A 16,781-nucleotide genomic window follows, 5' to 3' on the forward strand; every position below is an offset into this window, starting at 1 on the left:
CTTCCTTCCTTTTCTGGCCTGTTTTTTCTAACTTTTTTAGAATACTGAAAATCTACTTCTTACAAATCAAAAAAGAAAACCACAATACAGTCCTGTGTGACAGGTGCTATTTGAGATTAGAGTGAGAAGACAGCACTGAGAGCACAGCTTGGCACATTAAGGCTGTTGTAAGCAGCTAGCTGTGACTCGGTGACAGTATGGTTGAGCCCCAGGGAGACGAAGCTGCAGTAAGATTCTGACCTTGTTTCCCTCGACCCTCCCCTGCTAGGTGGAAATGCTAGAGAGGAAATATGGGGGCTCCTTCCTGAGCCGCAGAGCTGCCAGGACCATCCAGACGGCCTTCCGCCAGTACCGCATGAACAAGAACTTTGAGCGGCTCCGCAGCTCAGCTTCAGAGAGCCGCATGTCCCGGCGCATCATCCTTTCCAACATGCGGATGCAGTTCTCCTTTGAGGAGTATGAGAAGGCACAGAACCCCGCGTACTTCGAGGGCAAGCCTGCCTCGCTGGACGAGGGTGCCATGGCTGGTGCCCGGAGCCACCGGCTTGAACGGGGGCTCCCATATGGAGGCTCCTGTGGAGGGGGCATCGATGGTGGGGGAAGCTCTGTCACCACATCCGGAGAGTTTTCTAATGACATCACAGAGCTCGAGGATTCCTTCTCCAAACAGGTCAGCATCCCTGAAAAGGGCCTTTCCTCCCTATCCCCATACTCTGACTACTCCTATGACTTTTTACCTATACTTCAAACTGAAAGACGTTGCCTGACAAACATTTAAGAACGATGACTAGCAGCTACCGTGAGTAGGGACTGTGAATTGGCAAGACAAAAACGTATATAGTTAAAACAAGCAAGTTAAAAATCTGGGTGTATAGAACACATGAGAAGATTAAAGTTCTCCTTCTTTGGAACTTGATCCACTATCAAATTAAGGCCTAACTAATAGGTGATGAGCACCTACTCTGTGCTGTGTGTGCCTCATAATGACCTGTAAGATGGAGACGGGTTACCCCGATTTTACAGAGGAAGAGACTGAAGCTCTGAGGCCCTGACAGGTGAAGTGACTTTTCTAAACTAGATTGGAACTCAGCTCTGTCTGCTTCCAAAGCCCACGCATGCCCTTTCGCTTATACCACATTACCACGGACAAGGCTCTGGCCTGGGCACTGTGGGGGAGACAGATGAACCATGAAGGTCCTTGTTCTCAAGGGTCTCCCAAGCCCATGGTTCTCAAGGATCTAATGGCTGATATATGTGCACATGACTGTCATGAAATAGAGTGTGCTCAGAGCCATGAGAAAGGATCACATATAATCCTGTGGGAACCCAAAAGAAGAAGAAACTTTCTTCTGGGAGGACCAGAAAAGGCGTCTTTGAGAAAACAGCATTGGAGCTGGGCCTTACCAGACAGATAAGATTTTCCAGGTTAGAGATAAGTTGGCAGGGTGTTGTTTGCATAGGCATTGCATCAGCAAAAGCATGGAAGGGTAGGAATGCAGCAGGCACTGATGGTGGTGGGAAATCATTCTAGGCTTGGGTGTGTCTACACAGCTGCTCTGTGTAAATCCCAGCTCTGCCGGTTCCCAGCTGTGTGACCTCGGACAAACTGTTTAATCTTGCCGAAACATGATCAATGAAGTGGAGATAAGATCTTGTTTTTAGAATTGCTTTGAAGATTCAGTTCAGCTAATATGTACAAAACCCCCTAGTATGGTATCTGCTAAGTGCATGTTAGTTTCTTTCCTAAAATGGGGGAGGTATTTGCTTGAAATGGTCGAATGAATGAATGAATGAATGAATGAAGTTTTAAAAGAGAAGAAATCACTCTGCTCTAACCTCTGTGATCTGACCCTACCATCAGCCTGGGCATGGCCTCCCTGGAGCTAGTGAAGGGGTGTGTGGGGTGGGGAGTAAAGTGAAGAAAAGAAATATTAAAGGAAAATCTAAATCAATCCCCTATTCATTCATACAACAAACACTTAATTGAACCTCTTTTCTGTGTCAATGTGTTGATCTGAGATAGAGAGAAACTTCCTCAAGGGGGAGTGGGGGAAAGGGGCTCACAGTCTAATGGGGAGATCAAGTAACCAGGTCTGGGCCCTGTTCTCAGTGCTATCCAAGTCTGATGGGAAGTGTGTTAGTTATCTACTGCTGTGTAACAAATCGCCCCCAAATTTAGTAGCTTAAAACCGAATTTAAAGATTGAGTTTAAACAGCAGACATTTATTATCTCATACACTTTCTGAGGGCCAGGGATCTGGGAGTGGCTTGGCTTCTGGTTCTGGGTCTCTCATGAGGCTGCAATCAAGCTGTAGGGTGGGACCACAATCTCTGTAGATGGGTCTGCTTCCAAGCTCACTCACTTGGCTGGTGGCAGGAGGATTCAGGTTCTCACCACATAGGTTTCTCCATAGGACTTCTCATGGCGTGGCTTCCCCTAGAGCACTGTCAGAGAGAGAAAGCATAAGCAAGCGAGAGTGCTCAAGACAGAAGCTTCAGTCTTTCATAACCTGATCTTGAAAGTGACATTCCGTCACTTCTGCCATATGCTGTCAGTCCCACAGACCAACCCTGGGACAATGTGATACACGAGGGTGTTAATACCAGGAGGCAAAGATCATCGTGGACCAGTTTAGAGGCTAGATACTACGAAGAGGCAGAGCTACCAGCCATGGTCCAGATTCTCAAGGCTAAATCATATGGGTTTCCTAAGAAAGAACCAGACAGAGGGCTCTGAGAGCCCAGAGGAAGCTGGGATTTTGGTTCACCCAGGGAATGGCAGAGGCAGGAATGTAAATTGAATCAGGGAGGAGGTGGCATTTGGCTTGGGTCTATGCGAACATTAGGGAGCTACTGGGATATCTGGGAAGGGAACTTATGGGCATTACTCCCAGCTCCCGTGAGCTCACAATGGCTCCCTAGGAGTTATTTTATACACTGCAGAGAACCTGTGGAGTTGGGGGAGGGGCCTTTTCTTGGTTGACCCACCAGGAAGTTTTCCCCTATTTTCTTCCCTTCTTCCCTCATTCCCACCCTCCTACCATCCCACCACCCTTCCCTTCATCTTCCCTTCCTTTCTCTCCCTTTCCTTCCTCCCCTTCCTGTCCCCCCCCCCCGCAACACACAGGTAAAGTCTCTGGCTGAATCCATCGACGAGGCCCTGAATTGCCACCCATCGGGGCCCATGTCCGAGGAGCCAGGGTCAGCCCAACTGGAGAAGCGAGAGTCAAAGGAACAACAAGAGGACAGCTCAGCCACATCCTTCAGTGATCTTCCCCTCTACTTGGATGACCCAGTTCCCCCACCATCCCCTGAACGACTGCCCAGTACAGAGCCCCCACCCCAGGGCCGGTCCGAGTTCTGGGCACCAGCCCCTCTCCCACCAGTTCCTCCACCAGTGCCACCAGGGACCCGGGAAGATGGTAGCCGGGAGGAAGGCACTCGAAGGGGGCCTGGGTGCTTGGAGTGTCGAGATTTCCGGCTGCGAGCTGCCCACCTTCCCCTGCTTACCATTGAGCCTCCTAGTGACAGCTCCGTGGACCTGAGCGACCGCTCAGATCGCGGCTCTGTCCACCGCCAGCTGGTGTATGAGGCCGATGGTTGTAGCCCCCATGGGACCCTGAAGCACAAGGGGCCACCAGGCAGGGCTCCGATCCCACACCGCCACTACCCAGCCCCAGAGGGCCCAGCCCCAGCCCCACCAGGGCCCCTGCCACCAGCCCCCAACAGTGGTACTGGGCCCAGTGGTGTGGCTGGGGGTCGGAGGTTGGGGAAGTGTGAGGCAGCAGGCGAGAACTCTGATGGTGGAGATAATGAGAGCCTTGAGAGCTCCAGCAATTCCAATGAGACCATCAACTGCAGCTCTGGCTCTTCTTCACGGGACAGCTTGAGGGAGCCTCCAGCCACTGGCCTGTGCAAGCAGACTTACCAGCGGGAGACGAGGCACAGCTGGGACTCACCAGCCTTCAACAATGATGTGGTGCAGAGGCGCCATTACAGAATCGGCCTCAACCTCTTCAATAAGTACGTGCTCCCCATTCCTGCCCCCTTGCCCCTTCCTACCCTTCTACCAGGTACTTTGACCCCTGGGGCCAAACTTCAAGCAGTGATCTGCTACTGCCATCCTCTTATTTTGTGGATGGTGTTTCTCCGCAGCTATTTAGGGAAGAAGGTTGGCAACAGGATGGCAGAGTCGAAAGCTCCCCCAACAAACCTATTAGAGGCACTGCTAGTCCTCATACTGCCTCTGGCTGGCTGTGTGATCTTGGGTGAGATGCTCTCTCTGGGCCCCAGTTTGCTGTCTGTAGGCTGGATTCTGAACCTGGGTCCCCCACTTCCCATTTTTGGTGGGGAGCTGATGTAGTATATAAAGAGCCCTGCTCTGAGGAACAGGAGACCTGGACTCCTAGCCTGACTTCTGCAAGACTCACTGTGTAGCCCTGGGCAAGGTGGGTTTCTCCTTTGGGTGTCAGTTTCCATCTATCAACCAGCAAGGTGTGTATATTTGATGTGTTGTGGGGCAGGGCGGAGTGCTAGACTAGTCAGTGACCAGGACTGAGCTCTTTCTAGGTGGCTGGTCTTGTATCAGGTGCTTAGGAATGGGGTGGGAATATGACATGTGATTAGAAAATAGTTAGAATCTTCTAATCACATCTGTAGCCTCTTAGATACTGCCACCTATATTTAGTTCTCAGAAAAACTCAGCAAGGTGGGTAGTAGCGTCCTATTTTATAGAGAAGGAACCGAGGCTTGGAGAAGTAAAAGGAATTGTCCCATGTCATGCATGGTAAGTGATGGGTCTGAGACTCCTGTTGCACCAAAGTTTCTTACAAATTCTAGTCTCATGGGGTCCTAAGGCTCTGGGCTTCTGATAGGGGATAGCTCAGACCCAGATTTGGCCTAGTGGAAGGTGGGGAGCACCTTGTCTATGGAAACACTCAGAAGCTGGGTGATACCTGTTTGGGTAGGTGGGAGATGTGGGTGGGATGTGGGATAAGGAGCAAAGTAACCTCTTCACCTCTTTCCTACTTGGAGGGTCTGGGACTTGGAGAGAAGGGCTTAGCCTAGAGCTCAGGCCCTCTCCCAGGATTCCTCAGTGCCTGCTGGGAATATCAAAGCTCCTGGCGAATTAAGATCTCACTAGATCTTAATTTCTTTCAGTTGTAGAGTGGCTCCAGTGAAGGAGGAAGTTGTGTTGTGTTGAGGATACCTTGAAATTTTGAAGCTCTGTGAAATGGCAAAGTGGCTTTCTCTCCTTGGGCCTCAGTTTTCTTACCTGTACCACGAAAGGATTGAACCAAATTATATATTCGATTTCCTTGGTTCTCTGAGGCCATGGTTGAGCACAAAATTAGTTCAAGAAATGGGACAGAGGGCAGAGTTCCAGGAGGACAGTCATCTCATCCACCTCTTCTTTTTCTGCAGGAAGCCAGAGAAGGGTATCCAGTATCTGATCGAGCGGGGCTTCCTGTCAGACACACCGGTGGGAGTGGCTCACTTCATCCTGGAACGGAAAGGCCTGAGCCGGCAAATGATAGGGGAATTCCTAGGGAACCGGCAGAAGCAGTTCAACAGAGATGTGTTGGAGTGAGGACCCCAGGATGGGGCAGGCTGGGCCAGGGATTCCTGGAAAAGGAGGGCAAAAGGGAGGAGGGGGGAAGCCTATCCTTTCTACTCAGATAAACTTGTAAAACAGAGTAAATAACCCTTTAGCTCCCATACCCTTCTGCCCCAAAGAGGTCTGATTTAGCCCTATTTCTAAAGTCTTCTGGGTGGCACCAGGCAAGGCATGCTTAGCCTATGGTCTGCTTTGGGTCTCGGTTTTCTCATCTCTGAAATGAGCAGGTCAATGGAAAAGGCTCTTAGTAATCATGTGTCTGACCTTGATTTTCTGGGATGGATTCAATTTCAGATGTTCCATCCTCACATGTACTTACTCGGGCCACGGGTCCAGATTTTGTGGAAGTCTATCGGTGGGGGTATTTGTCCATTTGAGCAGGTCAGGGTGGGTCAGAAGTTTTCTGTAGAGGAATTGAGAGTGTCGCGCCCCCTTCTTTGCCGCTCAGCTGTGTGGTAGATGAGATGGACTTCTCCTCCATGGATTTGGATGATGCACTCCGGAAGTTCCAGTCCCATATCCGGGTTCAGGGTGAGGCACAGAAAGTGGAGCGACTCATCGAAGCCTTCAGGTGTGCCTACTTCCCACTACTGAAGCTGTCCTTCCCTATGTTGGTGGGGCGGGCAGCATGTGTCTGCAGATCACCTCTCTGAGCCTCAGACTTTCCTCATCAGAAAATGGCAATTATAAATCTTAGCTTGCATGGCAGTTAAGTTGTGAAGATCACAGGTAATGTGATAAAGTATCTAGCTCAGCACCTAGGTCATGGGCCTCCAATAAGTGATGACAACATCAGCAACAATAGCTAATGTTTGTCGAGCACTTACCAGGTATCAGGTGCTGAGCTGGGCACTTTATGTGATCATTTCGCCAAGTACTCACAACAGCCCTGTGAGGGAGGTGCTGCTGCTATTATTCCCATTTTGTAGATGAGAAATCAGAAATTTGGAGAGGTTAAGTAACTTTTCCAGAGCCATACAGTCAGTAAGCAGTAGAACCAGGATTTGAACTCAAGTGTGTCTGACTCCATGACTCATGCCCTTAATTCTTATCTTCTACTATGAATGCTGTGGGGATCAGGCAGACCTGGGTATAAATTCTGGCCCCACCACTTTGAAGGTATTTAGAGGAGGAACAGAAAAGTTGCCGAGAACTTTTTCCCACATTGGGAGAAGAAGTTGCTTTGCAGTCAGAAAGATCTAGATTTTCATCCTGGCTTCCCCAGTTACCAGCTCTATTATCTTGGGCAAGTTACCTTGCCACTTGGACTCCCAGTCACTTCATCTGTAAAATGGGGCTAATAGCTACCTTGAAGGAATGTGATAGTATTACATGAGACAATATACATAAATCCCCCGGCAGAGCTCAGTAAAAGGTAGTGATTGTGATTTTTACATGCTAGTCTTAGGGAAACTGAAGGAAGATGACGGACCCAAAGGGCTTGGGAGTACTTCTCGAAGGAAAGGGTTGGTGGTGCCAGACTGGGAGGTTGGTGGGCAGGTGGAGATTGCTGGTGCCTGACCCTGGCCCTGACGCCTCCTGCCCTGCAGCCAGCGGTACTGTGTGTGTAACCCAGCCCTCGTGCGCCAGTTCCGGAACCCAGACACCATCTTCATCCTTGCTTTTGCCATCATCCTCCTCAATACTGACATGTACAGTCCCAGCGTCAAGGCCGAACGCAAGATGAAACTAGATGACTTCATCAAGAACCTGAGAGGTGACCCCAGACCTCCCTATCAGCTTTTTCTGTCCTTCACCTGGGAAGGGAAAGTGGGCAGGGTAAGGGTGGGCTGGGGAAGGACGAGGAGATCACCTCTGCTCCCCGGAAATTAACCTGTGATGCTCTCACTTTCTGCCAAGGCTGGATGTTTTCAGGGCATTCGCTTATTAATTCACTCAGTTGTTTGTCCATCTACTTGCTCCGGCACTGAATATTGACTGAGCAGGTCATGAACAAGAGAGATAAAAGCCCTGACTCTTACAGAGCTTACACTATTTCACACATTCACATGTCCATTCACTCCGTCACTCCCTCCTTTTCTCTCTTCTTTATTTATGCCATAAAAACTGAATTAGTTTAGTACCGTTTTCTCACTTTGTGTATTCATTTTTTTGCTCATTTTTTCATTCAGTTTTTTCAACACCCAGCCAGCCAGTAAATACTAACCGATGCCTCATGTGTGCCAGACACTATGATGGGCTCTAAGGACAGTGGAGAGACCCTTGCCATAGTCCCTGTACCAAGAGAGCTAGCTCCCTGTTTGTGGGAGAGACTGACTTATAGTACCTGAGACCCAACACAAGACAGAAAGCAAACCGTGATGTCAGACCATGATGTCAGGCAGGCCAAAAGTGCAGTCAGAGTTCAGAGGAAGGAGAGCCCACCCCAACACGCTTCTTGGAGGAAGCAGTATTTTCATTTTAAGGTGGGCCTTGAAGGCACAGATGATGTGGCAGAATGGCGATAGAGGAGGGCTTACCTAGCGGTAAGAATAACAAAGGCACAGAAGTAGGAAAATGTACAGTTGTCTGGAAGAGAACAATCAAGATGGCTTGGACGATCTAGTTGGGAAGGTCAGTTGGAAACAATATACGAGGGCCTTGAGTGCCAGATTGAAGGTGTCACCTTGACCTTTCTTCTTGGTTTATTGTATTGATGTCAGGCTGTACCTCTCACCAAAGAGCAGCCTGCTAAAAATGGCACAGATGTTGGGATTATTGAAACAGAAGCGAAAGAGGGAAATAGAATTGTGGAAAAACAAACAGACAAGGCAAATTTGCTGACCAGTAGGGTTTGCACAGTTGATGTGCTTAAACTCTCTGGCAGCTGAGGTCAAAAGGCAGTGAGATAAAAGATGTTCTTTTAGCACCTGTCCAAGGAGGAGGTGCGGTATTTCAAAAGAAGAAAACATTTTCTCCAGCAGAAGGTTTACAGACAAGAGTGAGTGGGCTTCACTTAGCAGACAATCAGGAGTGGCAAAGGATGGTAGACAGGAGGAGGGAGTTAGGCAGATCAGAGGCCATCTGGAACTGTCTCCCAGAATCCTGCCATTAGTCATTCGTTCATTCATTTATTTCAATCATTCCCTTTCTCTCTCTCCTCTCCTCTCTTCTCTCTCCTCTTCCTCTCCCTTCTCCGCTCTCTCTCCCTCCCTCCTTCTCTCTTCCTCTCTCTCTGTATGTATGTATATGTGCGTGTATATGTATCTTTCCCCCTCCAATTATTAAACAAATGAAACGAGTAAGTGCTCATTCCAGAACTTTGGGAAATATAGAAAATTAGAAAATAACCCAAAATTCTACTTCATAGAAGCCACCATGGATGATATGTTGGGGTATTTTAGTCTTTTTTCCTATGCTCGTGTAACTTTTTATAAAATAAATACCATGCATGCAATTTATTATTCCACTCTTTTAACTTGCGACGGGAATTTTCTCATGCTCTTTGTAAATGTCGGGTTTTTCATAGCTGTAAATTATTTTATTAAACAGATACTCAGCTTAACTGTTCTTCTGTTGTTAGAACTTAGGTTGTTTCAAAAATTTCCCCTAAGTAGCACTTGTACATATGTCTTTGCACATATTTCTGAGTAATGACTTAGGGCAGATTCCTAGAAGAAGAATCACTGAATATTTAGGCTCTTTTCAAATTACCTTCCGATATAGTTTTTAATACACATGCCCGCTTCCCTGCACTCTTACTAACACCAGATATTATCATTTAACTATTTTTGCTAGTTAGAAAGGCAAACAAAAGTATCTCATTGGTTTAATCACAGTGTGCTCTGAGTTATTTAGACAAAATCTCCATGCTGGGGAGGAAAGCAACTGGCTATCTGGTTGAAGGGCACTTTGTCCTGGCCCGATCGTGACCAAGACTGCCCACTCCTTCTAGTCCTGGCCATTGTTATGGCCCATGCCTGGGTATCGGGTATTGTAGAGAACCCTTGCCACCCACTCTCCACATTTATGGGATATATCCCTGTGTTACTCCCCCCCACCCAGGGGTGGACAACGGTGAAGACATCCCTCGAGATCTCCTGGTGGGCATCTACCAGCGTATCCAGGGGCGCGAACTGCGGACCAATGATGACCATGTGTCCCAGGTGCAGGCTGTGGAGCGCATGATTGTGGGCAAGAAGCCGGTAAGTGACTTGGGAGGCTTCAGATTGGACAGGGTTTGGGTCTGCCTCTGCCACCAAGTTGTAAGTCAGTGCCTCTCTCTGAGCCCCAGGGCCCCCTCACTTGCCAAATGGAGTGGGTGATAATGCATTCCTCAAGGGGTTATTGTGTAGGCTGAGTGAGATGCTCTATGGGAAGACATCTAGCACACTTCGAGGCACACAGTGGGTGCTATATAAATATTAGCATCTTTTCCACCTTTGATTTTGCCTGTCCATCCAAGCAAGGAGCCAGGTTACTAGTTAGTTATCAAACCAAAGTCAAGAACACACTCTAGTCTTCCCGTCAGTAAACATTGACAGATGCCTTTCCACTGAGCCCAGAATTTCACTGGACACCAGGGATGCAGGTACGAATCAGACATAGTCTCTGCCCTTAGGGGCACTCACAGACCAGGGGAGTGTCAGACAAAGACACCATAATTCTGCCTTACAGTTAGTTTAGGGGAGCACAAAGGAGGGAGAGGTCATTTACACCCAAAGAGATTAGAAACGGCTTCTTGGAAGAGATGACACTGGAACTGGGGTTCGGAGGAAGGGTGGAATATGGCCATATGAAGCTGGGCAAGAAAGGCATTCCAGACAGAGAGAGCTACTGGGAGAAAGGCAAGGCAGCAGAAAAGCCCAAGCCTTAGTTTCTTAGGCTCCTTGTGTCTGAGTGACAGTGACATGTATCAGAGATAAATGTCCTCTTTCAGTTGATGTTAAGGTGCCTGAAGCGGCCATACTGGCCTTCCTGACACCTATTTCTTCATGCCTATCTAGGTCCTGTCTCTTCCTCATCGTCGACTGGTTTGCTGCTGCCAGCTCTATGAGGTGCCAGATCCAAACCGCCCCCAGAGGCTAGGGTTGCATCAGCGTGAGGTCTTCCTCTTCAATGACCTCCTTGTGGTACGTGCATTGTAGGGGAGGAGATGGAGGGGAGGTAGTAAGCTGTGCCTGTGGGTCTGGTGTGAACCATTGTAAACATCGGTAGTGGAGGCATGGTAGGTGAGGTGCTCTGCCATGTGATCTGTGCAGTCTTATACGAGGCGTAGGCCACCCCCGCCACTCGTTTACCTCCTGGATCCATTTGGAGGTAGTGACAGCCACACTACACAGAGATAGAAAATGTGAGGACCAGAGAAGATGATAGACTTACAACCTAGGAAGTGGTAGGAAATGTCCCTGTCTACCTCAATAGCCCAGAGGGTTGGGTGGAGTGAAGTGAACCTGTGACCCCGGAGTCAGTCTGAAACCTTTGGGTGGTCAGCATGCTTGAAGTGATTCTTAAAACTGAGCTCATCACCAGTGTGCCCATGAGTCCTTCAGCGCTGGAACTCTTATGACTCTGCAGGTAGGAAGGAAATTTCAGGGTCTCCCGTTCAATCTCTTATCCAGGGCAAGAACCGGCTTGGCCCCCTGCCTGCATGATTGCGAGGACAGAAGGCTTCTTTCCTCCAAGGCAGCCAGTTTTCCTGTCAGAGGGCTCTGACTGCTAGAATCTGTATCTCAATGGGTTTCCTCCAGTGATTGTCACTCAACCCTTGGGATCACAGAGAACAAGTTTTTTCCCTCTGCTCAGGAATTTGAGGACGGTGCATTGTGCTCCCTTGATCTTCTCTCCTTTAGAGCAGGGTCTGTCAACCTCGCCACTATTGACATTTGGGACTGGATAATTCTTTGTAGTGGAGACTATTCAGCACAGTCTGATCTCTACCTACTAGATGATTGTAGCACTCCCTCAACCAAAAATGTCTCCAGACATTGCTAAATAGCCCCTGGGGGGCAAAGTCACTCCCGGTTGAGAATCGCTACTTTAGATGAAACCCCTCCAGTGCTCCCTGTGATCCTTAATTTTCTCCTCTGTGAAATGGGATTACTCCCTATCTTATAGGGTTGTTCTGAAGTTGAAATAAGAAGTCAAATGTGGAATAGCCTATCCAAGAGGAATGTTTGGCTCACGCAGGTGTTGAGTAAATGTTTCAATATCTGTCACTCACTGACAGCTGTGTGTCCAGCCCCATGCTAGGCACTGAGTTCAAGAGATGACTGAGATTCAGTCCTTGTTCTTAGAGAGCTCACAGTCTGAAGGACAAAAAAAATGTTTTGCCTAGCTGCACTGTAACCATTCTGAAATCGAATAACTTGCTTTTAGATGCAAATTGCAGACTGCTCTACTTACAGACTGTTTGAGGTGTTCACAACTTATGTGAGTTGAGTCCAGAGTGCCCAAGTACTTGATAAAAACCTTGGGTTGTTGAGAGGAAGACTTGTTAACTGTAACATTGGTTCAGCGGAGATTACCATTCTGTGCTGGGGCCTGCAGGGGTGGGCAAGATACATGAAAACCAGACTCCAGACGTTGGTGCTCCTGGTCCAGCAAGGGGCGATCATACACTTGGAGAGCTGTCCTCAAGCCTGTTGGTGAAAGGCACTGAACCAGCACTCTGGTGTCGGGGTGTCTGTTTGGGGTGTTAGGACATGCTTCCCGGAGGGAGCAGCATTCAGTTACTTCCTATAAAAATGTAAACACCTGTTTGTGCATCGTCATTGCATCAGGAATTTGCATTTTTTCCCGTCTCTCCTGTTCTGCTCCTCAAACTTCAGTTCTCCCCAACTCGTGGGTACGTGTGTTTGTGTGTATATGTCTGTTAGTGGCAGTGGGAGGGAGGGAGGTGACCAGAAATAGGTGTCATGTAGAAATTCCCCACCTCAAACCCTGCCTCTTGTCTTTTTCCCACCCTTGCTCAAGGTTACCAAAATTTTCCAGAAGAAGAAGATCTTGGTGACGTACAGCTTCCGTCAATCCTTTCCTCTCGTGGAAATGCACATGCAGCTCTTCCAGAATTCATGTGAGTCCCTTCTCAGATCCCATCATCCTGAGAGTCTATGCCATGGCCCCCATGCTCATCTTTCATCTATACCAACCTCAAGTTTTTGAAGTTCTTTATAACTGGGCTGAGGTCTCCAACGCACCTACTTGGTCCTGGGATGTAGGGCAGGCTGAGTTGGAGTATGACTGGGTCTGTTCCCTGGGGAGCTGATGGTCTCGCAAAGAACCACGGTGTGTATGATTTTTTGTGGGCTGAAGAGGTGGTGATCACGCTGTGCTTTGAAGCCCTGAGTCAGAGTCGGGTGGCCTTGTGGGCAGCAGAAGCCATGTGAGTAGAGGCAGAGTTGTGAAGGAAGGGGTTCTAGAGAGCAGCCAGAGTTCAGTTTGCCCTTTCATCCCAGAGTAGATGGAGTAACAGGGCCACGACTTCCAGGAGGCTATTGGGGGCTTTGGGGACGAAGGGGAGCCACTTAAGATTCTCAAGCAGAAAAGAGGCTCAATCAGAGTTAGACATTAGAAAAATTATTTTGCATATGAGGCACCTTGCTTCACTCCTGACAGAGGGACCCTACTTACCCTTGCCCCACAGATTACCAGTTTGGGATCAAGTTGCTGTCTGCGGTACCTGGTGGGGAGCGAAAAGTCCTCATCATCTTCAATGCCCCCAGCCTCCAGGACCGTCTGCGCTTCACATCTGACCTGCGTGAGTCTATCGCTGAGGTGCAGGAGATGGAGAAATACCGCGTGGAGTGTGAGTAGCCCTGCCCTGTCTCCTTCTCCACCTCCTGATAAGGTGCCCTGCCAACACCAAGAATCCTGTCCTCTGAGAATCTCAGAGTTGAGGGTTAGCTTGTCCAACCTTCCTACCCCCATTTCAGGAACCCTTCAGCCTCTGCTTGAATACCTTCAGTGACAAAGGGCTCATTACTTCTCAACCTCTGATTATTATTCCAAGCCCTAATTATGAGCCAACTCTTCCTTCTAATGAAAGTCAGCAGGGAGAAGAATCAGGGTATTGGAGGTAGGACTCTAGTTTCAGATCCCAGGTATGCTACTTATTATATGGGTAAACAGGGGCAAGTTGCCTGACTCTCCGAGCCCCAATTTCTTCCTACCTGAAATTGGGATAATGACATCTCCGTTACAGAGTTGTGGAGATTCAATGAGATAAGGCCAACAAAGCATCCTCCACGCTAATAGGACACTAGTGTTGAACATCCTAGGTGTCCAGCAGATGTTATTCTCCTTCCCAGCCTCTCCTCTCTCTCCACATGCCAGTTCCTCAGCTGAGTCCCAGTGACCCATCCTCCTGGCCCCCCAGGGGCCATACCAAGTCATTTTGATCACATATAATGGAAAATAGTGATTACATCTCATTCCTTCTAATGCTGTCCAAGTTTTTTCTTCTCCAGACTAAGCAGTCACAGTTAAGTAACATGGTATTAAGGAGAAAGAAGCAGGGAGGGAGGGAGGAAGAGAGAGAGAGAGACAGAGAGAGAGAGAGAGAGAGAGAGACAGAGACAGAGACAGAGACAGAGAGACAATGAGAGACAGAGACGGAGAGACAGAGGCAGTGGACATCTCCTCAGGGAGGCCTTCACAGTTCCAGGGTCTACTCTAATCAGCAAGGCAGGGTCACACATTTCAGTTCACCAGATCTTTGAGACCTTGCGACATTTAGAGAGAGGGGTGAGCATACCAAGATGAGAAGAGTGCAATAGAAGTCTCCATGACCTCCACAGGGGGTGAGGTAGGGTATAAGGAGGCCAGAGAGCACAGGCTCTGGACTGAGGCAGACCTGCTTCCAGAATGTCTGCTACCCCGCTTCCAGCTGTATGACCCTGGGCAAGCTTTATCACTTCTCAAATTCCCAGTTTCTTCCTCTGAAAAATGTGAATGATAATACTTACCTCCAAGCTCTTGTGAGGCTTGAGAGAGATCAAGGATGCACAGTACCCAGCATACTGCTGGCACGTAATAGAAAACACGATTTCTGTCTGTTTCCTGCTCCTGTTTTTCCAGGAGCCCTCTGCTCTGGAGCAAGGTATCTGAGAACTAAGTGGACTCCGGAAGGATTGCCCTTTGCCATAGGCTAGAAGGGCCTTTGTGTCTCTGTTGTGAACCAGTTACTGTGAAGCTCCATTTCGAAGGGCAAAGGGATGGTTTGCGAGACCAGATTGAGAGTGGGCAGGGGAGGAGAGAAGCAAGAAGGGCGAGAGGAAGGAGAGAGGAGCAGGAGGAGCAAGCACCGAGAGGGAGGAAGGGAAGACCCAGACAGAGGAGAAGGTACAAGATGGGGGCTGGGCACTGCAAGAAGCTGAGCAAATGTAGCCGAGGGTTAGGGGTACATACTGGCAGTCCACAGGGTAAAGCAGGGGCCCTGGGGACAGAGTAGGCAAGAAGGGAGAAGGCCCATGGAGGGCTGGTATCAGTCAGGTGTCCTCTCACTCCCGTTCCTGACCTTCACTCCCTGTCTCCCCCACTGCCACCCAGCGGAGCTGGAAAAGCAGAAAGGTATGATGCGGCCTAACACCTCACAGACCGGAGGAGCCAAGGACTCAGTGAATGGCACGTTGGCCCGCAGCAGCCTGGAGGACACGTATGGGGCAGGTGATGGGCTCAAACGGGGCGCACTCAGCAGTTCCCTGCGAGACCTCTCCGATGCAGGCAAGTCTTCTGGGCCCCTGCCCTGGCTGGGGAGACGTGGGACCCAGTGTCCTCTTAGCCTCCTTTTACTGACCGCCAGCCTTCCCTGGACCCAGCACACACGCATGCCCCCAGCCTTCATCCAGAGCCCTGGGCACTGTGCTGCAGGGGGCCTGGGAGCCAGGTCAGAACAGACGGAGCCCAGAGTTTGGGCCAGGGAGTGTGAAGTGGGGCCATAGTCTTAGCCCCTTTCTGCTGCTCCACCTCTCCTCCTCTCTTTCCTCTTCTATTTCTCCGGCACCACCTCTCCTCCTCCTCCATCTCTTCCTCCTTTTGCTCCTCCTTCTCCACCTCTCCTCCTCCCCACCACCCCCTCTTCAATGGGGGAAAGGGAATAGGGGTGTCTGTCCCCGGGAGGGGCCCAGGCTTGGTGCCCAGCTCTGGAGCCCAGCAGGGTGAGGAGGGGGGGTTGCCGCTCTGACGCTGGGCTCCTTGCTTGTGGGTGCAGGGAAGCGGGGGCGGCGTAACAGCGTGGGATCGCTGGACAGCACCATCGAAGTAAGTGCCAGCTCCTGCTCCACTCGTCCTCTGCATGAGCCCTGCCCCAGTGCCATGGACCCTGGAGGAGGAGGGGACCTGTTGCTTCCTCCGCCTTCCCTGCTGGGAACCCTGCGGCTGCCTCTCCCAGCCAACCACTTTCTCCATCTGTCTTCAACTCTTGTCTGTCCTCACTCTGCCTGTCTCTAAGTCTGTCTGTCTTCCACTCTCCCGAGCCCCCTCTCAACCCCTGGGCTGATTCTGAGCAGTGAGTCCCTTGGAGTTGGGACGTGAGGAGCTCTTACCTCCAAGTCCTGCCCTTGGAGGCTGAGCGAGTCACTCTGTCTCTCTGGGCCTAACATTCTCTCTGCCTGCAAATTGGGGGTGAGGAGGAGGGGCTGCTAATTCTTCCTCTCCCAGCTGAGGCTCAGATGAGATAGTGGATGTGACAGCGGAGCTCTGCAAGTTGGGGAGCTTCATGTACAAGTACAGGACTGTTACTCGGTTTTCATGATGCCGTGGGGTTCCCGTCTCCCCAGCTCCAGCCCTCAGGGCCCGGGGGGAGTTTAGGGTTGGGGATTTAGGACATCTAGATGCGCCTGACTTCCCCCCGCCCTTTCAGGGGTCCGTTATTAGCAGTCCACGCCCTCACCAGAGGATGCCACCTCCGCCCCCACCCCCGCCGCCAGAGGAGTACAAGAGCCAGAGGCCCATCTCCAACTCCTCGTCCTTCCTGGGCTCCCTGTTTGGAAGCAAGCGGGGCAAGGGGCCCTTCCAGATGCCACCACCACCAACAGGCCAGGCCTCTGCCTCCTCTTCATCTGCTTCTTCCTCCCACCACCACCACCACCACCACCACCATGGTCACAGCCACGGTGGCCTGGGGGTGCTGCCCGATGGGCAGTCCAAGCTCCAGGCCCTGCATGCCCAGTATTGCCAAGGACCAGGCCCTGCCCCGCCACCCTACCTCCCACCCCAGCAACCC

The 16,781-nt window shown here is 50.2% G+C and overlaps 1 protein-coding gene across 5 annotated transcripts in view; it reads left to right on the plus strand.

Moving 5' to 3' along the window:
• IQSEC2 (IQ motif and Sec7 domain 2) overlaps nucleotides 1-16,781 on the plus strand; it is a 78,280-nt gene that overhangs the window by 59,275 nt on the left and 2,224 nt on the right. For 4 of the 5 annotated variants that reach the window (XM_015597912.2, XM_015597915.2, XM_025040547.1 and 1 more), the window contains 11 exons: nucleotides 269-670; nucleotides 3,128-4,023; nucleotides 5,425-5,586; nucleotides 6,066-6,188; nucleotides 7,168-7,334; nucleotides 9,623-9,762; nucleotides 10,564-10,689; nucleotides 12,533-12,632; nucleotides 13,203-13,364; nucleotides 15,107-15,280; nucleotides 16,419-16,557. In XM_015597912.2, coding sequence (XP_015453398.1) covers nucleotides 269-670; nucleotides 3,128-4,023; nucleotides 5,425-5,586; nucleotides 6,066-6,188; nucleotides 7,168-7,334; nucleotides 9,623-9,762; nucleotides 10,564-10,689; nucleotides 12,533-12,632; nucleotides 13,203-13,364; nucleotides 15,107-15,280; nucleotides 16,419-16,432 — 2,466 coding nt within the window. In that variant the 3' untranslated portion in view covers nucleotides 16,433-16,557. Of the gene's footprint in view, nucleotides 1-268; nucleotides 671-3,127; nucleotides 4,024-5,424; nucleotides 5,587-6,065; nucleotides 6,189-7,167; nucleotides 7,335-9,622; nucleotides 9,763-10,563; nucleotides 10,690-12,532; nucleotides 12,633-13,202; nucleotides 13,365-15,106; nucleotides 15,281-15,767; nucleotides 15,818-16,418 lie in introns of all 5 variants that reach the window. The other variant, XM_025040548.1, reaches the window with a different exon arrangement.

Source organism: Pteropus alecto, unplaced genomic scaffold (genome assembly GCF_000325575.1).
Source record: "Pteropus alecto unplaced genomic scaffold, ASM32557v1 scaffold159, whole genome shotgun sequence".
In the NCBI taxonomy this organism is placed as follows: domain Eukaryota; kingdom Metazoa; phylum Chordata; class Mammalia; order Chiroptera; family Pteropodidae; genus Pteropus; species Pteropus alecto.